General features: G+C 45.6%; 1 protein-coding gene across 4 annotated transcripts; it reads left to right on the plus strand.

Annotated features, from left to right (window-relative positions):
* Positions 1 to 605: 605 nt before the first annotated feature.
* LOC107158907 (zinc finger protein 480-like) lies at positions 606 to 11,214 on the plus strand. 4 transcript variants are annotated; one of them, XM_048791659.1, is made up of 8 exons: positions 606 to 796; positions 3,609 to 4,300; positions 4,385 to 4,472; positions 6,473 to 6,599; positions 7,016 to 7,147; positions 7,678 to 8,237; positions 8,574 to 8,655; positions 8,992 to 9,096. In XM_048791659.1, exons 3-7 carry the CDS (start codon positions 4,458 to 4,460, stop codon positions 8,643 to 8,645), a joined length of 906 nt encoding a protein of 301 aa, XP_048647616.1. In that variant the 5' UTR covers positions 606 to 796; positions 3,609 to 4,300; positions 4,385 to 4,457; the 3' UTR covers positions 8,646 to 8,655; positions 8,992 to 9,096. The 4 variants fall into 4 exon arrangements, 3 of the variants coding, with proteins under 3 accessions (XP_048647616.1, XP_048647615.1, XP_048647614.1); XM_048791658.1 differs by having other exon boundaries at positions 609 to 796; positions 8,574 to 11,214; XR_007343277.1 differs by having other exon boundaries at positions 614 to 796; positions 7,678 to 8,655; positions 8,992 to 9,049.
* Positions 11,215 to 21,905: the final 10,691 nt, after the last annotated feature.

The following is a 21,905-nucleotide window of genomic DNA, read 5'->3' on the forward strand; positions in this document are numbered from 1 at the left end:
GCCGACCTCAACCCAATTCAACTGCTAGCATTTCTGTACCCCGCAAAGGTTCTCTATTCTCAGCACATTGGAAACTCCCGCCCCTGGGTTCAGGCGCCAGGGTTTCTCCGACCACGCGGGGTCTGTCCAACGTCCCGCCCCTGTCCGTCAGCCTTCCGACCTCGCCCACTGGGTGGGGTTTAGTCGCTTAGACACGCGCGCTCCATCGCTCCCTTCCTGCTCATCAAACCTTCCCGACCCCGCCTAGTGGGTGAGTGTTAACCTCTGAGCCCCGCCCTCTCCATCGCCACGCCCCTGTCCGTCAGCCTTCCAATCCCGCCCACTGTTGGGTTTCACCCAGTGCGTCCCGCTTTATCCATCGCCACGCCCCTGCCTGTCAGTCTTCCAATCCCGCCCACTGGGAGGGTTTTACCCTCTGAGCCCCGCCCTCTCCATCGCCACGCCCCTGGCCGTCAGCCTTCCAATCCCGCCCACTGGGTGGGTTTCACCCAGTGCGTCCCGCCTTGTCCATCGCCACGCCCCTGTCCGTCAGCTTTCTCGACCCCCCTCCACTAGGTGGGATTTACCCTCTTAGGCCCGCCCTCTCCATCGATCCCTCCCTGCCCGTCAAGCTTTTCGACCCCGCTCATTGGGTGGGTTTTAACCTGTGAGATCCACTCTCTCCATCGTCCCTCCCCCGCCCGTCAAGCCTTCCGGTCCCGCCCACCAGCTCCAGGTTCCTCCTTGGTTTGCAATCTTCCGTGAGCCCGCGCGTCCACGAGGAGACCCGGAAGCAGATCCCGTCGTCGAGCGGCTGGTGAGTTCCCGGTCTCTGGGCTATTTGCGCTACTGGGTCGCCGGCGGGTCCGTGGCGGGGACTCGGTCCCAACAGACCTCTGCGTCTCTGCCGCGCGCCGTCCACCTGTAGTCAGCTCGGTCGCCGCGGGAGAGTCGCGTTGGTCTGTGCCCTGGCGCGAGTCCCAGCCGGGGTTGGCCTGGGCCGCTGGACGCCCTGTCCGTCCCCGCTCCCTCCCCGCCGCCCGCAGCCTGTCCGAGCGCGGGTAGTTCTCCACAGAGCGCGCGTCCTGGTCTCCTAATTCTCCCAACAAGGGGAAAAGGAAATGGAGAATTCTAGAGTCTCAATCTCCAGAGACGTGAAGGACAGCCACATAGGGAAAGGGACATAACGGGGAGGGATCTCAGGCTGAGCGGGGGAGGAGAGGATGGATTATCTTCAGGGATGGCAGAGGACAACTGGTGCTGGGACAAGAAGAGGTGTAAGTAGTGACAAGGGAGCCCAGGGAAGAGGCCTAGTGATGTGCGGGTCCAGAGCATGCGGACAGGGGCCTGCAGCAGGCAGGCCAGAGGGAGAGAGTGGATGGGGAAGAAAGAGGCAGACATCTGTGGAGATTGGGGACAATGAGGAGACTGGGCAGAAAGACTGACTGGAGGTGAAGGGAGTTGCAGGAATGGGGAAGATCAGAAGGAGGGAAGGAGTAGAGGGAAGAAGGGGAGAAACCAGGAGAGGAGAGAGAAGCAAAGGGAGCAGGACCCAGGATGGGTGAGGAAATCAGAGTGGAGGTGAGAATGGAGATGATCAGAGTGAGGGAGGGAAGCTCAGCAATGAAGACAGAGGCCCCTGGGTGTGGATGATGATGTTGTAATATATTGATTTCTGTCTCCAATAAGGTAAGTGTAAGTTAAGTTTTTGTTTGTTTGAACTATACAGCTGAAGAAGGGAATGACAAAACTGCTGTTTCTAAGTTTTGTGTGTTCTGCAGTTCTGGGATTAGGATAGCTTCCTTTTGTAGTCTCTTGGGCCAGAAGGCAGTGACTTGAGCCATTCAGTTGTGGGTTACCCTCTTGTGTTTTCCAGAGATGGTGTAGTGTTGGTGAGGGGATAGGGAAAGCTGAAGTGCAACACTGTGTACAGCACTCTTAACTGTGGTCATCTAAATACGTGGGAATCTGTCTCCGTCAGCAAACAGTTCTGTGTCATATACCATCTTAGGTTTCTGCAATTGCATCCAGATCTGGGAATCACTACCTGGAGATAGCATCCAATGTCACTGGTTGAGTGTTTTAGTACCACAATTCCATACACACCCCAGTTCCCATGCCAGCCACATGTCCTGGGTTGGGACCTGAATTCATTAGTGGGCTATAAATTGGAGCTTCCCATGCTCCCTGCTCGGGTCTTGTTAATTTGCTCCATGGGGTAATTTCACTTAGGGAAATACTTTATTATGCATACAGTTACACATGGAAGAATATGCTAGAAGATTAACTGAAACCCCGGAGGGGGTTTTGGGCACCATGACTTTTATCCATTATCACACAACGATGAATGATAGCTCCCTATTACAGCATGTGAAGTGAGTGCCTTTGTTGCAGACCTGAACCCCTAAATGTCATCTATAGGATGACATTTCCTAAAATAAATAGGATGGGTACTGGGGTTGTGGGACATAAGGAATCTGCCAGTAGGGGAAACCACATATTGCTGAATAGAGGGGAGGCATTGTGTAATGATTGTAAGAACAGTAGAAACAGTTGGGATTTTTTTCTGTCTCAGATAGTAAAGGAAAAGGAAAGATAGATTTTTACACACACAAACACACACACACACACACATACATCCCAAATATCCCAGTACCAAAAAACCCCATATAAAATATATACAATGTAAGGGGTTTTTTTTGGTACTGGGAATTGAACCCCGGGGGAGTTAACCACTGAGCCACATACTTTGTCCTTTTAATTTTTATTTTGAGAGAGGGTCTGGCTAAGTGTCCCATGTTTCCATCTTCCTGGCCCAAGCTAAGTAGGTGGGATTGCCACTGTGCCTGGCTTAAATGCAGTATCAAATTTCCCTTTTTCATTTCTCTTTTCTGTTAGCACATTGCCCAGTTGATGACTCCCTCTTCTCTTTTCTCTTCTTAGTTGTTAGGACATCTACCTATCTTAACACTCTCCTTGCATTCATTATGATTCCTCCGTGATCACTTTGGCCATTCCTCTGCTGCCAGGCCCCACCCCCTGTTCTCTGATGGCAGTGCTCCCCCACAGTTGAGGCTTGTACCTCTGCTGAGCCTGTCCGTGCCCACTGTCTCTCCTCATCTTTTTGATCACAGCTTTGATACCATTCTCCTCTATAGTACTCCTGGAGACTTCTCCTATGAACATTAGAGTTCTGTGGCCAGTTGTGTCCTCAAGTCCATGCTGGGATGTTAGTGGGCCTTTCTACCTTCATGGTCCATCCTGTGACTTCTTTAGCTCCCCAGGTGTCTCTCCCCTGTAGTCCTCAGCATTTCAGGTAGGGTGATCCTGTACTTGGGGGTGTTGGCTAGATACTTTGACATATATCGAAATAGCACAATGTATTATCATATTGGTAAGTTTTATATCTTAAGAGGAGAAAGACAAAGATCACATGTGTTTTTTCAGACAGGCAAGGAAACTAGGGTGTACACTGTTCTTGAGGCTTGGGAAAGATTGGGATGACCTGGGTCCTGGTTGTTCTGCTGCCTCAGGGCCTCTGCTGCTCAGCCACCCAGGCCTCTTTCCTTTTCCTGGTAGCAGGTTGCTTAAGCCTCAGGGTCTTCACTGGGTCCTGTCTCCTTGTCTAGGCCTCCTTGACACTGGGCTGCAGGTGGTCAACACCTCAGGTCTTTGTTCTGATGTTACCTACTGCATGGAGACTCCTGTGACCGCCCCCCCAGCTCCTGTAACACTCCAGCCACACCCTGCCCCACCTCTGGTCCATGCAGCTTACTTTGCATATTTCTTTCTGTTCCTTCACCATCTGCTGTCTGGATCCTGGTAAGAACAAGGTTCCAAGAGAGGCGCAGAGCTAGAAGGTGGGTAGTGGGCTGGGCTTGCCCCTAATGGGGGTACTTAATCTTGGGTTCCATGAGAGTCCCGAGTCATTTTGCAATAATTCTACTAACTGGATGTGCCATTCAGGGGTGAGGATGTTACCAGTTTTAATAATACTGAAAAATAGTTGATTCTCTTCTCTGTGCAGCATTGAGAAACTGGCTCTGTGTCCTCCATCCTGGGGACTGAGATCAGCCTGAGATCCCAGGAGTGGTGAGGGGGCACTGTGCTGTCGTTCATTGTGGTCAGGGCCAGGCTATGCCCTGAAGGGAGCCCAGTGCTGCCCAGCTCCCCACTGCTGCAGCCTGTGTGTGCTTCACCAGCAGGGAAACCAGGCCCAAAGAGAGGAGTAACAGAAGTCTCCTGTGCGCCTTCCTGCAGGAGTTTACTAATGTGCCTGGGTCACTCTAAAGGGGTGGAAAGGGGACTATCTTCTCACATGGTGAGGTCCTCCCTGTGTGTGTGGCTGTGGCATAGGAAGGATGTGATGATTCTGAGCCTTAAAGAGTATGTTTCCTCCTTCCAGGATTGCCTTGTAAAGATTCGTGTTACCTGAGGAAACACCCCTGAAGAGGAGGAGGAAAGAAAAGGGGTCAGGAATGGCTGTCACTGAGGTACGGTGATGCTCTCAGGTGGTCCTGAGTCCCCTGTGCAGTGCTGGGCCTGGGAGCTGCTGGCCTCAGGTGACTCTGTGTGGCCTCCTGCCTGACTGGTGTGCCTGCACTCCCCGGGGCCTCCCTTACCCCATCCTCTGTGCTTAGATTCCATCCCACTGTGACCTGGTAGCAGGGAACCCATGAGGAGGTGCCATCAGGTGTGGCCCTGGGAATCCTCTGTCATTTTTGTTGATCTTTTAGAAAAGTGAGTGTGCTGTTTGGTGGTGTCCCTGTCCTCCACACCAGTTCTCTCGCTCTAGTGCTCATTGTTTCCTGCCTTTTGCTTCTGTTGCCTTCAGTTGGCTCTTTCCCCTGGAGGTGTATGGTTAGTTGACCTGGGTTTTTTCTTCCTTGTTGTAAAGTTTCACTACCCTAAGGTCTTCCTTTTGTTTTTTTTAATTCTTCACTGCATTTCATTAGTTTTGGTGTATTTTTTTTTTTTTATTTTGCTTTTGAGATATTATCTGAATCTTTTTCCTGTTTACCATTGGTTTGTTAAAAATGAGGTGTTTCATTTTCCCTTTTTTGGGGGTGTTAATTTTTCCTCTGCAATTGGCTTCTATATTTATTCCATTGTGCACAGAAAGAAAATTGGGACTGTTTTTAGCTTCTGAAACTGAATGTTAAGATTTGTGACCTAATCTGTCTCAAATGATTGCTTCTTCATCCTGGGTCTGGATTACAGTTGTGTACCACTGTGGCTGGCTACTATGTTTCTTGTGTTTTCTGCAGGGGAGAAATCTGTACAGATTTAGGCAGTATCTTGCCTTAAGGAAAATTAAAATAAAACACAACTAGGAGATATAACATTCTCAGAAATACCAGAACATATGAAAACACAGGTAAAGCAAGCTCAGTTTCTCCTTATATACCCTCGGCACACAGAAAGCTTCTGTGATCCCAAATAAGTGAGGGTTTTTGCCCATATGCCAAGAATGCAGTTCTTCAGAGGGCACTTGTCATTTCACCTAATTCAGACACTATCTGTGTTGATACATGGTGGATCCCACCAGCTGAGGTCTCTGTCCCACAAAATGGGCCCCTTTTCAGAGGCCTGCAAAAGTATGGCCCATGATTCAGAACGACTTTCTGTAAATGGGCTTCCTTCATCCCCTCCTCACATTCAAAAAGTGGTTAGAGTGCTTCATAAAACTATCAAGGACTTTACTTGCATTTGCCTTGTGGTAACGCCTGTTCAGAAGATACAGGTGAACACACAGATGGAAGAGGTGCATAGGCCAAGGTGTAGGGCAAAGGACGTGGAGCTCACATGACTTTGTGTGGTGCGCCACCCTTCAGAATCCTCCACCCACGCGTTGACCTGAACACCCTTTCACCCCGTCCTGTTGAGTTTTTATGGAGGTTCCATTATGTAGGCAGGCTTGATTACATCCTGGGTGATGGTGATCAGTTGAGACTTCAGTCCCTCTCCCTTCCCTGGAGGTGGATGGCAGGACTGTGTTACAACTGCCTCTCCTACCTGAGGCTTTCTGGGGAGAAGCCCCTTCGTGAAGCTCTCTAGGGGGCTTTGGCACCTGTCTTCTCACTAGCACAGAAATCTTTCTTAGCTCTCCAGGGATTCCAGGTGAGCTCCACATCAGCAGACAGACAGATACCAAATGTGTATTTACAGCCTCACAGTGCAGCTCTTCTCACTTGAATCAGTTGCATGCTTACACTTCTCCTCCCTTCTCATTTCTCTTTGTTTACTTCTTTGCAGTAATGGGGTTGAACCTAGGTCCCCTCTGCCATTACATCCCTACTCCTATGTTCTTCATTCTCAGAGAGGATCTTGCTATGTTTCCCAGTCCCACCTCCAATTTACAATGTTGCCACCCCAGCCTGGGGATAGCTGGGATACAAGCATGTGCCACCATGTCTGGGCTCTGTGGTTCACATTTTGCATCAAGATTGTAACTGTCCCCAGTGCTCCATTGTGAAGTCTGTTTTAATTTCAGGGTCTGCTGACATTCAGGGATGTGGCCATAGAATTCTCCCAGGAGGAGTGGAAGTGCCTGGTTCCTGCTCAGAGGGCTTTGTACAGGGACGTGATGCTGGAGACCTACAGGAACCTTGTCTTTCTGGGTGAGCTTGACTTTCCCTGATGCTGGGATCTGCTCTGTGTATCGTAGCATTTCCCCCTTTGTCTTTGGGATTCTCTACATTGACTGATTGAAGTCCTCTTGCCTGTGAAAGATGCTCAACAGTACATCCTTTGTACTTTGTTCCCTTTCTTCAGAAGTTCTGCCCTCTTCATGATACTGCAGTGGTGCTTTCAGAGCTAAAGCACAACATAAAGCCCACAGCCGACTCTTAAAATATCCAGTTCCCCGTTTTCTATTTCTGTGCTTTTGATTCAGTGGTTCTCGGAAGAGAGGTAGATACCTACATGATATAGTGAAATATTTTCTGTATCCCTCTGTAATGTCCTCTTCCTCACGTGCAGATAGGGCTGGATTGTGGAGAAGCCACAGTGCATCAGCTTCTTTTCTCTTTACAAGCAGGAATTTGTCCTTCAGACCTGAGTGTCCTCTCCTGGTTGGAGCAAGGGAGGGAGCTCTGGATTCTGAGTGGCCCCGAGGAAATATCCAGTCCTGCAAATGAGTGGGCATGTGTGGAGGGTGTGAAAGCAGGTAAGAGCTCACATGGGCTGAGAGGCAGCTGCCCACTAAGTAGTGTTGGGGTGCTTTGGCAGTGGGAGGGGTCAGGGCTAAGGTGAAGTGCATTTCCTGGGCTTTACATGCAAAGAATTTGGTTTCAAGCTCCACTTTCTCCTTTTCCTCCTCTGCTCCTTCTCCCTATTCTCCCTCCTCTAAACTTTCTCTATGTATACATGACGATGACATCCCCTTTGGTATCTTTATATAGTAACGTAACATGATTTTGTTAAATTCATTTTTCTTTCCTACCATTCCTTCCTCCCCCGTGATATTCTCTGTATCTTTATTGTATCCCGTCACTTCCTCAACTGCCTTTTCTCATTTATTATGGACTAGTTTCTACATATGAGAGCAACAGTTTAATCCTTAATTTTTGAGTCTGGCTTATTTCACCTCTTTCAATGTGTCTTTGCTACTACCCCACCAAAGAATTCCTTTTAGTGTCAAAGCAAACATTTCTCATAAATATGAACATGATCTTATAGATGCTTTATTATTTGTAGAAGAACCGGAAACAAACATTTCTCCAGCTCCTGCCAAATGTAATGAGCTTGAAAAATCCTTTGATCAAGAATCACACCGTATTATACATCAGACAATCGGTACCGGAGAGAAACGATTTACTTGTGAAATATGTAGGAAAGTCTTCAATAATAAATTTTATCTTACAAGTCATCTTAGAATTCATACTGGAGAGAAACCTTACAAGTGTAATGAGTGTGGGAAGATGTTCAATAAAAGTTCACACCTTGGACAACATTGGAGAATCCACACTGGAGAGAAACCTTTCAGATGTGATGAATGTGGCAAGGTCTTCGGTAACAAATCCTACCTTGCAAACCACCGGAGAATTCACACCGGGGAGAAACCTTACAAGTGTGATGCATGTGGCAAGGTCTTCAATCAGATTTCACACCTGGCAAGTCATCGTAGAATCCACACTGGAGAGAAACCTTTCAAATGTAATGAGTGTGGCAAGGTCTTTAGTCGTAACTCATACCTCATTCAACATGTAATAATCCACACTGGGGAGAAACCGTACAAATGCAATGAGTGCGGCAAGGTCTTCAATAAAGAATCAATCCTTACAAGTCATCGTAGAATTCACACCGGAGAGAAACCTTACAAGTGTAAAGAGTGTGGGAAGAGCTTCAATCAGACTGCACATGTTACACAACATCGGAGAATCCACACTGGAGAGAAACCTTTCAAATGCAACGTGTGCGGTAAGGTTTTCCATCAACAATCAAACCTTATAAGTCATCAAAGAATCCACACTGGAGAGAAACCTTTCAAATGCGATGATTGCGGTAAGTTCTTTAGTCAAAAATCAAACCTTACAAGTCATCGTAGAATTCATACTGGAGAAAAACCTTACAGTCGTAATGAGTGAGGGAAGGTCTTCAATCACATTTCACACCTTGAACAACAAGAGAATTCACACTGGAGAGAAACCTTTCAAATGCAATGAGTGTGGCAAGGTCTTCAGCCTCAACTCAGACCTAGCAAGACAGCTGATGATAATTCATACTTGGAGATGTCTTACAAATGCAATGAATGTGATAAGGTCTTCAGTTGCAATTCACGTCTTGCGTATCATCATAGAATCCGTACTGGGGAGAAACCTTAAAAATGCAGTGAGTGTGGCAGTGTTATTAGTCACAAGTGATCCCTAGCAAGTAATCAAAGAATCCACATTGGAGAGAAATCTTTCAAATGCAGTGAGTGTGAAAAGATCTTCAGTTGCAACTCATACCTGACAGCATCAGATAATTCATAGTGGACAGAAGACTTACAAATGAAATCTATGTGGCAAGGTCTTCAGTCTGAATCATCCCTGAGACGACACTGGAGGATCTATACTGGAGAGAAGGCTTCGACATGTAATCACTGTGCAAGGGCCTCACTTGTGTTCCCAACTACGTCACAAGGAGGCAGGAAGATGATTGATGCAAATCCTGCCTGGCCAACATGATGAGACTGTCTCAAAATAAAATAAAGAGCTGGGGATGTAGCTCAGTGGTAGAATGATTGCCTAGACTGTTGAGTCCCTGGGTTCAATCCCCGCACTCCATAAGGAGAAAAAAAAAAAGTACAACGAATGTTTTGAGGTCTTCAGTCAGATTGGCTTCCACATATCAGGCACTTAGGATGTAGAGAAACCCTATGGATATGATGAATGTGGCAAAGCCTGTAGGGTGCATCTGGCCTGGCCGATCATGTGATCCACACCAAGAGGGCATGTCAAGGTGTTCACTGACATTTCCTATCACTCAGATTGTCAAGATCTCAGAGAAAAGCCACAAATGAATTAGGCAAAGTCTCAGTCAGCATTCAAGCCATGTAAGACCACTTTATTACCTAGTGGAGAAACTATCTTCCACGTATAATGACTCTACAGAGCCTTTAGGCCTCATTTAAGGCTTAGAAACCCTCAGTTAGTCTGTGTTGAAGAGGAACCTCACCTATACATTGGATGCAAACAGGCCCCAAGTTAAAAGTCTGTCATCAGGATTCCTGCTTGAAAAAAAACTCATAAATGTACCAAGATTGCAAATGTTTGCTATGCACTCAGCCCTCTGTACACGTCAGGTAAGGCACAAAAGCATAATGACTTTGGCCAAGCCTGTCTTCAGTGCTCATGTCCCAGTGGACATCAGTTGATCCACACTGGAGAGAAACCATGGAAATGTCTGCAGGTGCCAAGCTCTTCTGGCACAGTTCACAGCTTGCACAACCTGGGAGAAGACATCCTAGAGATAGAGCTTGAATCCAGTGAGTGTGGCACCCCCTGCATTATGAGTTCAAGCAGTGGTCAGAGTCCGTACTAAAGAGCAACATCCGTCACAATCACAGCACATAGGACAGACTTCCATGCCTCAGAACCAGTGGGCATCAAAGAGACACCTTTGAGGAAGCTGTGCAAAAGTCACGCCATGATCTTAAATCTAAGCTTTAAAATCTGGAACAGTACATGACTCAGAGAACTACCATCCAGTTGTAAGGAATGTGCTGTGTTTTTTGTTTGTTTTTTTTTTGCCAAACATTTGTTATTTTGTTATCCTAAGAGGATTTATTCTGGCAAAATCAGACATTGTGACCCTGCATAGTTCTTTCATCAAGGGAGTGTCCTCAGGATTCACCAGTGAGTCCATATGCTACAAAGGACTCTTAACAAATGTACTGTGTGGTACATTATTTCACCAATTCTCACACAATCTTCTATGTCAGAAAATTTATAGGAAGGATAAATAAGTCTCTGATTATTGAAGATTAGCTTCTGTCCTCGCATACTGTGGAAAAATTACATAATGTTTTATAACTAAGGACGTATCAAAGGTGCAGGGACATTTGAAAAGGCCCAGTTATCTTCATGTTATAAAGTGTCTCATTCTTCGAGATTTCTTGGAAAGTACCCTGCTCGTCTTGGGTTCTGTGCCTTCCTTACAGGACTTTCACGGCTGTGTCCAGAAAGGAACCCATAGGAGTATAGATCTTACTTCGTGAAACGAAGATTCCTGTTGTCCTTGCTCCTGGAGTAGGAGGACACTGCCTATTAAAATTCAGTATTGCCTGCACCAAGAAATATTTCAAAGGGACTGATCAGGATGTAGAATTGAGGTATCGGTTATCCTGCCTGGGGTGGTCTGTGCACCCTTGTCCAATTTGTCCATAGTGGGATGGGGTAAGGAACACTCTACAAACTGCCTGAAGTGGGACAGCCAAGCCTGCAGGGACTGGGCTTTTTATCGGAGGAGAGGAGTGTGTTCTTAGGGCCAGATTATGTCCAGGAAGAATGCAGGGAAATGGTGGCCACTGCTGCATTTAATGGCCATAGCTGTTTAGCACCGTTGGTGACTAATTGTCTCATTCTTGGAATTGAAAAGTTATCAGAGAGAAGAGATGAACCTAAAGAACCACAACAGCACATGCTTCATGAGGATCCACCTTTACCTGCTGAGGTTACATTTGCTGCTGATTTATTCAGAATGTACCGTAGATTTCATATGATACTTAATAAAATCTAATCTTTCACATAAGTATGAGTGGATTGTGTTTCTTCTACAACAGTTTTGTTCCACCTCAGTTGGTTCTTTATACTGGAAACTTAACATTCACCATTAGATTCTTAAGGTTCAAAGAAATTTATAACAGGTTTTTTTTTTTAATTTCCCTGGTGGATCAAACAACATATAATCTTGGGAACAGATAAACATGCTTTGTACTTGAGTTATTACGTGCTCTGCCCTCGGGTAAGTATGTGGGTAGGATGGAAGGCTCCCAGAAGCTTGGTGTCAGATATGGGCATCTAAGAGCCTGCGTCATTGTTGATGAATGTGCATCTCATACTTCCTTTTCCTCTCTTCCCTCCCGTAGTACTGGGCATTAAGCCCAATGCCTCTGTACCACTGAGGGACATCCCTAGCCCCTTTATTTATTTTATTTTGTTCTATTTATTTCAATCCTGGGATAGGTCCTTGCTGAGTCACTGCTGGGCTTGAACATGGATCATCCACCCTCAATCTGACTAGCCCTTGGGATTACCAGCATACACCACATTATTAGTGTGTTTCTAAATGTGTCTCTCATTGGGCAATTAAGACACACAGAATGCACCTTTTTCCATAAGGCAAAAATAAAAATAGAGTAAGGGTATGTAATAAGATGAGCATTAAAGATGAATGCCACAAAATTTCTTAGCATACATAGTGGGTTTTGTTAAGTTTGTACTGTCATCCTCATGAGTGTTAACTTCTTACCACCTGACCAGAACTGCCTTAAGCACCACCCACATCAGGTTAGTTCATCAAGGATGCCAATACCATAGCCTGAAGTGTCCATCACACAACGAGGCTTGGTGGGGTGGTGGTGGTGGTGGTCGACCTAAGCTGTTCTTGAGGTCCCTGAGGATAGGGAATAGTGCCTGGCTTGTGTTGTGACAGTGAGGCTTGAATGTGGGCACCTGGGTGTGCTTCAGACTTCAGCTGCTGCTGCGGAATTTATCATCTCCTTAGCCAGGGGGAGAGGAGGGACAGTGGTGACAAGGATGGGGTATGCACAGTTCAGCATCAAAGGCTACTCAAGCTCTGTGGTCCCTGAATGTTTCATCTTGGTTCTCCTTGCTTGTTGTTTGGGAGGCTCCAATTTCTTTATGCTCATGGTTTTCTGTATTCCATCTGCTGTCACACAGCTGCCACTGCACAGTGAGGTTGTTGGAAATGTTTTGAAAAAACTCCCAAATCAACCGCCTAATACATGTGTATAGTACTGCAGTGAAGATGTTTGGAAATGATGATAAGTGATCCATATGATTAAACAGTTTTACCCGAAGAGTATTTTTCCCGAGGGATAATATCTTACTTTCAGAATATGATATAAGCCAATATGTTACATGGTTTATTTCATAATTATTTTTCTCATCATTTCCTCCATCCCTGTTATGCAGATTGCAGCATATATTCCTTTCATTTGTTCCAAGAAATGTTCAGGGGTATACAAATGAATGTGCTTTATCGAGACTGGATTTTGTGACATAGAGGTGGTCACTAGATGTCACTAGGAGCTCTGCAGTGATGGAGGAAGGCCTCTTCACACCTGCACAGGAGCAAGGGGGTTTAATCAGTGCAAGAGGGTGAGCTGATGTCTTCTTGATTCAATCTGGGCAAATCGTATGACTTAAGAAATTTGTCGATGCCTTCAATGTCTTCTGTTTTTTGGAGTATAAGTTTTCAAAATAATTTTTGATTATCCTCTGTATTTCGGTAGTGTCTATAGTGATATTACCTTTTTCATCATGTATGCTGGTGATTTGAGTTTTCTCTTGCCTTCTTTTTGTTAGTGTAGCTAAGGGTCTGTCAGTTTTATTTATTTTTTCAAAGAGCCAACCTTTTGTTTCGTCAATTTTTTCAATTTTTTCTTCTGTTTCAATTTCATTGATTTCAGCTCTAATTTTAATAATTTCTTGCCTTCTACTGCTTTTGCTGCTGATTTGTTCTTCTTTTTATAGGGCTTTGAGATGTAGTGCAAATGTCCAAATGAAAGAAGGCAATCGTAAAGACTACACACTGCAGAGCTCTTATCTACTTGATATTGAGAAATAGGCAATTTTAGACACACCATGAAAAGATCAATCAGTGGTTGTTAGTTGTTTGGAGGAAGGAAGGGATAGATGGATAATGCACAGGGAATCTTTAGGATGCTGAAACTTCAGTATGATGTAGTAAAATGGGTCTATAACACTATGAATTTCCCAATTCCAACGAGTGAACTCCAATGTTAAGTATGGATTTTAGCCCATAATTATCTATATATAGTTTTTTAACTGTGATATAGACCATACGAATGGAAAAATGTAACAATCATGGACTTTGTGTGCACACAAAAGGTATAATGAGAAATCCTAACTATAGGCTTATTTGTTCTGTAAATATAGATTGCTTTTAATAATCAAATATAAATTTAAAAGGTATAATGCACCCAGCCAAGTGACTATTACCTTGGAAATGCAAGGTGCATTCACTCTTTGATGAGCAGTATCATTCACAACAAGAACCAACTAATGGAGAAAAAACTCATTAGGGCATGAAGATGATAAGAGCATTGGACAGCACTCCTCCTGCATTCAAGATAAAACCTCTCAGCAGATGCTATACTTTCCCGATAGTACTGTTAACCACCTCCCTCTGTGGCCCCACCCAGAATAAAACCACATTCCTACAGCCCTAAACCTGCTCTAGGACACTCAGGCCCAGCATCCTGCAGAGCTTTAGATACAGAGGTGATGGCTGTCCAGGACGATGTTGCCTCTCAATTGCACTGCACCTGCACAGCACTGCAGTGGCCACTGTCCACCAGCAACCCTAACTTAGATGACAGGATGGGTGGACAGCAAGTCCACTCCTGTGGTTCTACACTCTAGGGACAGCCCTGAAGGTGACCCAAGAAAGGTGGTTTCTGCTGTGGACTCTTCTTAATCTCAGCCACTAGATGAGCTGTCGTGAGCAGGTCTTCACTCTGGTCCTCTGGAAGGCCCGGCTCTGAGAGGATGTGCTGAGCTCTGGGCAATGGAAACTGTTCACAGTGTCCATAAGCAGCAGAGGAAGCTGGGTCCAGAGGACTAACGGGGACTTGTGGGTCAGACTGGTTTGGTGCACTCAGGTGAGCACCAGAGGGTCAGGGTCAGAGGACCCTGTGGGAATCCTTGGCATTATGTGCAGGCCAAGGTCCTCCAGCACCCTGAGGTTCAGATGTCTGTGGGCTCCAGGGGAGCTGTTCTGCAGACAGGAGGACCAGTGATTGGGTACTGAAGCTGCTGCTTAGGAATCCTTTGGGAAAGTCGTGACTGCAGGACTTCTTTGAGCTGTGGTGCAGACTGGCCTGGTGTATCCACTGGCTCCAAGGACATGTGATCCTGCTGTCAGCCTTAGTGCATGCATCTGTGCATATGGAGGTCTAGCCTGAGAAGAAAGTAAATGGTCCACAGTGGATTGCTTACATCGGTTATCCTGACAGCTCTACATTGAGCCCAGGAAGGGAGCGGAGACCCAGGTAGGGCACCATTTTAAAAATAGCCTTTTGCAGCCAGGAGTCAGGCCTGGAGTTTCCTGAAAGCATCTTCTGGTATCTGTCCAGACGCCTGAGCTATTGGAAGCTTCTCCTCTGCCCTGGATGTCTGCTGGGCCACAATGTATGCAACAGGTGCCAAGCTAAAGTGAACAGTGTGTGCTGCAGAGTCTGGCTCTGGGAGGAAAGGAGACCCTTGAGGTTCACTCCCTTACACATCTGGCTACATCCTCCACCCTCCATTGCTGTGACCTTTAGAAATCCATAAGCGTTCATTGTCCTTCACTTCCTCCCAGACTTTCTAATATATATTCCCTGGACCCACATTCTGTAACCTTTTTGAAAACAAAGAAACAACCCCAACAACAAAAACCAGGACAAAACAGAAACCTTTTTTCCCTGTTCCAAGGACCACAGTCTGACCACAATCCTCCTCGCCTTCAGTGGCTCCTGCAAACTCTGTCACCTATCTTCCTTCCCCTTCTCTGTATCTACTCCCAAATCTTGTGTCAGCCTGTACCTTGAGTCCTCTGCCTAACACCCTCAAATCCACAGTGGTCAACCTCCAGGACCCTCCACTCCTCTGTGAAGTGCATGCTGCCCCTGACCACCATCCACCTCCCTGCAGCCCTGCCCCTTGCTCCTGGTGCTTCAGTGCACTCACAACCAGGGTCCCCTCCCTCGGCTCCCTCCCTTCCTGTGCACATCCCTCCTCCCTCCCCATGTGTGTCCCCAGGCTCCATCTCCTTTGCTTACACTCTGAATCCGCCTCAGTCACTGTCCACCAAGGTGGGCTCCTCCTCTCCTGATCTTTGCCCACAGCAGGTCTCCACATGCTTCCCACTGACCATTGGCCCCCATTGCCAATGTCTTGTGTTGCCATCACAACCTTGTTCCTGTCACCTTGCCATCCACCCACCCGGAACTCAATGGGTTTATGCCTGTGCCTTCCTGGCCCACTCTTCCCTTTGTAGTCATAGCCTGGCATTGGCCTTAACCTTGGAGCAACCCGTGACATGCTTCTGCCTTTCCCCCCCTCTCCCCTCCATCATCTTTAGACCTGGCCCTCCAGGCTCACTGCCCTCCAGGCTCACTGCCCCACCATCTCACGTCGTCCATTTCCCTGTGCCCTGTGCTCACTCTTGTCCATCACACAGCTGTGCTCTGTCCCTCCCTCAACACTTCACTGTTAACAGTGGCCCTGGGTGTTTTTAGTAAATGCCCTTGAGTGCCAGGGCTCACAGGTGAGGGAGTGCTGAGGCAGCCACTGGAGGAAGGTGAGGCCTGAGCCTCTCGGCAAGCCTCCAGGCAGGTTCCAGAGCGAGCATTCCCCAGGATGTGCAGGGCCAGCTCCACCTCTCTCCTCATCCCTGGGCCTCCCTTTATTTCCTCTGCATTCTCATCACGTGAAAGTTTTTATTTTTTGGCGGGGAGGGAAGTCTATTCATTCCACACATAACCCAGCTACTAGCTGGGTCTAGTTTTAATCTTGCATTTACCACATCTCTTCCACAGCCTCTAAGTGTTGACCATTCCCTAGGAATTTATGATAATACCTGAGGGGTTGGCTTTTCCATAAAATTAGACTTTGCCTTAAATAAGCAAAGCCTTAAAACCCAAGCTCCTTCAAACATTTCAAAAAGGGTCTATTTTCACAGAGAAAACCCAGCAACTCATGTGGCCTTCTGAGAAGATAGCATATGGGTGACAGGCAGGGACACAGATATTAGGGCAATGGAGTGCAAATAAATTAATGTCCTATTATAAGTGCTTTTCCTGAAAGTCCCTCCATGATGCTGTTGCCCAGGAAGCCTCATGTATCTTCCCCTCCCCCTTTTCTGTTCTCCACCTCTGGGACCTGCTGTGATCTTTCCCACGTCTGTCTCTGCCTGCACCAGCGACTTCACTCTTTATAGACGAATTGGTTCTCCTGAGAATACAACCTAGCTTAAATACATACATTCATTTTTATTTAGAGAGTAATAAATGCTACTTTTTAAGATGTAGGTAAGACTTGTCCATGTTTCTACCTGTTTTAAACCTAGATGTGAATATTTTCACAAAATGTGAAACTCTTGTATAGATCCCAGCTGAAGAGGTATGATTCCTAGATGAGAAACCATGTCCTTCCTTTCCTTGTGGCATAGCTGGAGCAGGAGCATTGTGCTCCTACCAGCTTTGCTTTCTTCCACCCAATGCAGACTGGGTGGTGTGCAGTGGCCCAGGTGGAGGCTGCACAGGAAAGAAGTTTGCATCACATCAGATCTATTCCCCTCCTTAAATGACCATGTGGGTCCCACCTTCAGCCAGCTGAAGGTGCCCTTTAGGGTTAGAAAGTCAGGTGTCTCTTCTATCCGTTCTCTATTGATGTTTTCAGTATGAAGAACAATTAAATTCTTGAACATTGTAGAAAAACATGAAATTATGTATTATGATACAATTAGGCAACTTTTGACATATATTTTGGTACTGAGGACTGAACCTGGGGGTGCTTTACCATTGAGTGACACTGAGCTTCATCCCAACCCCTTTTCTTTTTCAGTTTTGAGACAGAGTCTTGCTAAGTTGTTGAGGCTGGCCTTGTACTTGGAATGCTCCTCTCTCAGCTTCCTGTGTTGCTGGGATTTCATGCACATGCCACAGCACCCAGCAGGACTTTGTATTTTTTTATGCAGACAAAGCAGAGCCTGGATAAAATAAGTAGAATGGCTCACAGCTCATGAGAATAAAGAGGCTGGCAGTGGGAAAACACACCGATATTAGGTCATTGATGTTCACCAACCACCCTGTGGGGTTGGGAAACAGAGCAACATTAACATTTAGTATGGAGGAGAGGGTGTGGAAAGTCACAAAGGAGCCCATCAGGAGAAGGATTCTCTGGGTGGCTCTTGACTCAGGGCAGGATCTGGGGGAAACTTTGATGCTGTGAATGTGCTGAACCCATTGCTTGTGCCTGAACAGAAGGAGAACCATGGAGCCACCGGACCATATCATGAGCACAGAAAAGACAAACTCAGGAAATACAAACAATGCTGCATATAATGAATTTGGTATTTTGTCACAACCTGCACAAGTACAGTACCCAAAATCTATGTCAGGTTTTTGCTACTCCATATGCCAAGCACATAGTGAAGAAAAATGAATTCACCACAATGTACAGGATCCAGCAGAGGGAAATGGAGAAGCCAATGTACTTTGTGGCTTTTCCTTTGGGATACTTTTAACAGGAGTTCATGGGATCATGATGTTCTGGAAGATGCTCAAAAGTCTCTGCTCTACCTAACAGTACTATCTGTACCTTCAATAAATCTGTACTGTCCTGTTATTTCTGTGTCTTGCTCAATCTTGGTTTTGGGGAAACCAAGGATGTGGACTTCAACTGGACATCCCAAAGGTAACAGCACTGTTTCTCAGTTTGGCCCAAGGAAGTCCCAGTTCATCCTGCTGTGGGTCAGGGACACCAGTCCTGAGCTGGGGGAAAGCCCCAGGAAAGCTGCCTGGGCTGTAGAGACATGGACAATGAGCACCTGGCCTCTGCCCTGTCTACCAGCCCCTTTGTGCCCAAGGGAATAAAACCCCAGTTTGAAAACAGAGCTCATATACCACTTGTGCAGGTGGATGGGTTCTGAGGGAGCTGTAGGCCTTGCTGAGTTCTTTCTGGGTCCCTGTCTCAAGTGTTCAAAGAGTGAAATCCACAGATGGTAGCAGAGTGTGTAAGTAAAAGGAGTGAGATTAGTTTGAATGAGAGGAGAAATATGGAACTCCCATGATGTCAGGGGAACCTGGTGAGGTGTTGTACTAGTCTTGGGATTTGTGGCTTCTGTTTAAAGGCTTTGATCAGAGTCCATATTGAACAGGTATTAAAAAGTGTTTAGCCAGTTGTTAGACTCTCTGCTGAACAGGTGTTGGGAGGGCACCAGGGCTATTATTGGCCTGTGACTTTCTAACTGGCTCTGCCCTTAAGCACTTGAGTCTGAATTTTTCTATAACTTCCATTTGGGTCCACCCCACTTTCATTTCCCCACCACACAGGGAAAAAGGAGTTGACTGGAAAGTTCCATCCCATGGGGAGGACTTTATGTTTGAAAAACCTTAATTGAGGCCCACTGTCCTGATTGCCTGGTGATTAACCCTCTTATGTTTTTCAGAGGATGAAGGTTGACAGTCACAAGGGACATGGCAATGGGTTTCCACCCTGTTGGATTATAATATGAAGACAAAAATGATCTCCACTTTTAAGATCTAACAGGATAATCTATCTGTCAGGGAACTCTTATGAGTCCAGCCCTGCCTATTGCCCACAGAGCTAAAATCCAGGTGCCTTCTGGAGTTCACATGTGTGCAGTTGCCTGTGTCTTAGCCCTCTGATTCTGCAGAGAGGAGTTCTGAACAGTCTCCGTATGGTCCATGTGGCCTTCACTGGACAGAGTACTCTGGACATTAAACAAACAAACAAGAAATTTCAGTGTACAGGGTAAACAAATATACACCCTCACAACTAGTAGGTAATGACTTTATGGTATATGCCTAGGGGAACAGAAACAAAAGTCAACCTAGGCTTTGCTGGCAGTCTCTGCAAAGGATCTTAAATTAACCCTAATACTCAGGATGGAGAAGACCTCCTCCATTGAATAGCAATAGCTCCTGTAAGAAGAAGGTCCCAAAATCATGCTCTGAGCACAAGTGACAGTGGGGGAACTTGCTTAAAATGGGTGGCATTATAATGTAAGAGACAGAGCAGGCTCAACAACAGCCTGTGCCCCAACCCCTTGAGTGCACCCTGAGGAAAAAGACTATTGCAGTTTTTGTATATTGTCGCAGCCTGGCTGGCTGGGCAAAATAACCGGGGGGTGACGAAGAACTTGTGTAGATTGATACAGCAGGAGTGGAAGCCCTTTATTGCAGGACAGGAGCAGTATTTATACATTCCACACAGCTTATCTAATTAGCATAAACTAGATACATCAGTCAACCAATAAGGAATCTCCACACTTAATGGCTTGTTTTTGTTACTTCTCAAACCACTCCCTCTGGCATTTTGCCAGGCACCATCCAGACTTGTTTAAGAACTCTAACATTCCCCTGGCAAAATGCCAGGTGTCATTTTGACTTGTTTACAGACTCTAACAGTATATGCCAGACTTTCCACTCCCTCCTGGGTAGGATTCATATGTAAGTTAAATGTGCTCCATTAGAAGCACTTCCCAGGAGAAGGGAACAAGGCCTGCTCTGCTGGAGGTCTACTAAACCTGAGTGAGGCCCTTTGATCCATGTGGTCTTACCAAGGTTTTCTTTAAGGAGGAGATAACTTGCCTCAGGAAAAATAATTACTTCCCTTAGGAGAGAGGCATTAATGGGGATCCATTCCCTTCTGGACAAATTTTTAAAACATGAATACAATCAGCTTTGCCAGACACCCTACAATATGCCTGTTCTGTCTCATAAGAAACCTTCTACTTATGAGTGCCAATTTGCACCAGACTTGAGAGGTGTTAAATGTTGAGTGTGTAATGCTCTTTGCTTTAGGATCTTTCTTTGGCAGAGAAAAAGATGACAAAATGACCAGGCTTGGTTTTCATGAATAACCTAATATATGTGACTAGAGATAAGTATATATCTGAAACTAAATATGTTTGTTTGTATAAGAACTAAGTCTATATCTGATAATTTTCTAAATTATAAGAGATTTAAGGCTATCTTTTTGTTTTTGCTAGTACTGCTAATCTATACAGATCTATAATTATTGTTATCATAGACTATGGATCCTTAATTTTACTTTGAAAGTGAAACATAGTATAAGGAAATCTCTGTAATTGTGACACTGACCTTACTGGTTTCTTTGAACATTAGATGTATTCATGTTCTTCTAGTATATAGTCTTTTAAAATGTAAAGCTTAGAAAAACAGTTTACCAAGTTGGTGTTATCCAAACTAAAATCGTCTGTAGAAATACTCTCATTCAGATTTATAAAGAAATAGTAAATTCAAATTCAAACTCCTTCAAATGTTCCCAAAAGAGTTCATTTTCACAGGAAAAGCTCAATGAATCGTGACCTTCTCAGAAGATATCATTTGGGTGACAGTCAGGGACAGGGATATTAGGACAGTGTAGGGCACATAAACAAATATCCTCTTATAATAATCATTTGTCCCCAATGTCCCTCCATGATGCTTTCACCCAGGAAGCCTCATGGATCTTCCCCTCCCCTTTGCAGTTCTCCACCTGTGGGACCTGCTTTGATCTTACTAACATCCCTCCCTGTACCAGCAACCTCACTGTTTGTAGATGAATTGGTTCTCCTAAGGCTATAACTTAGCCTAAATACATAAATGTATTCTGATACGGAGAGTGGTAAGTGCTACCTTTTAAGGTTGTAGGTAAGACATGCCCATCTATCCACCTGTTTTGAAAGACAGCTGTGGGGGGCTGGGGATGTGGCTCAAGCGGTAGCGCGCTCGCCTGGCATGCGTGCGGCCCGGGTTCGATCCTCAGCATCACATACAAACAAAGATGTTGTGTCTGCCGAAAACTAAAAAATAAATATTAAAAAAATTTCTAAAAAAAAAAAAGACAGCTGTGGGTATTTTCACAAAATGTGAAAGTGTCAGATTATGCTGCAACCCTTGAACAGATCTTAGCAGAAGAGGTGCGACTGAGAAAACAGGCACTTCCTTCCTTGTGGCACAGCAGGCAGCAGGAGGACTGTGCTCCCATCAAATTCCTTTTCTTCCACCAATTGAGGTCAGGGTATGTGGAGTGGCCCAGGTGGACACTACATAGGAAAGGAGTTTGCATCACACTTGAGAATCCCTTAATGAAGGGAAACAAACATTTTAAGGAGAGCTGCTAACAAATCTTCCTTTCTCCTTGCCCCTGAGAGAACATTATCTTTATTTCAGTATGCAGAAACAAAATCTTTTCCTTTATTCCAGGAGTTGATGCTGAATCTGTCTTCCCAAGCTCTGTTTTAACAGGTATCCAACAAAGACGATTTGGAACAAAACTTTTCTGGGAGTTATAAACTTACTGGCAATGCTAAGGAGAATTATCTTCTGAAAAGTTCCACACTTATTTCTCCACTGCATTTGCTCTAGGCTAACTTTCCAGAGTGTAGCACTTGGTCAAACATGTGATCCAACTGACCTGGAAAGACTGGGAACTCATCCA

This window comes from Marmota marmota, unplaced genomic scaffold (assembly GCF_001458135.2).
Source record: "Marmota marmota marmota unplaced genomic scaffold, marMar, whole genome shotgun sequence".
Lineage (NCBI taxonomy): Eukaryota > Metazoa > Chordata > Mammalia > Rodentia > Sciuridae > Marmota > Marmota marmota.

Excerpts from the sequence above, each read along its gene's own strand:
- LOC107158907 (XM_048791657.1), top strand. Across the intron at positions 6,600-7,015 it reads CAGGAACCTTGTCTTTCTGG|CAGGAATTTGTCCTTCAGAC; the intron begins GTGAGCTTGACT and ends TCTCTTTACAAG. Across the intron at positions 7,148-7,677 it reads TGTGGAGGGTGTGAAAGCAG|AAGAACCGGAAACAAACATT; the intron begins GTAAGAGCTCAC and ends TATTATTTGTAG.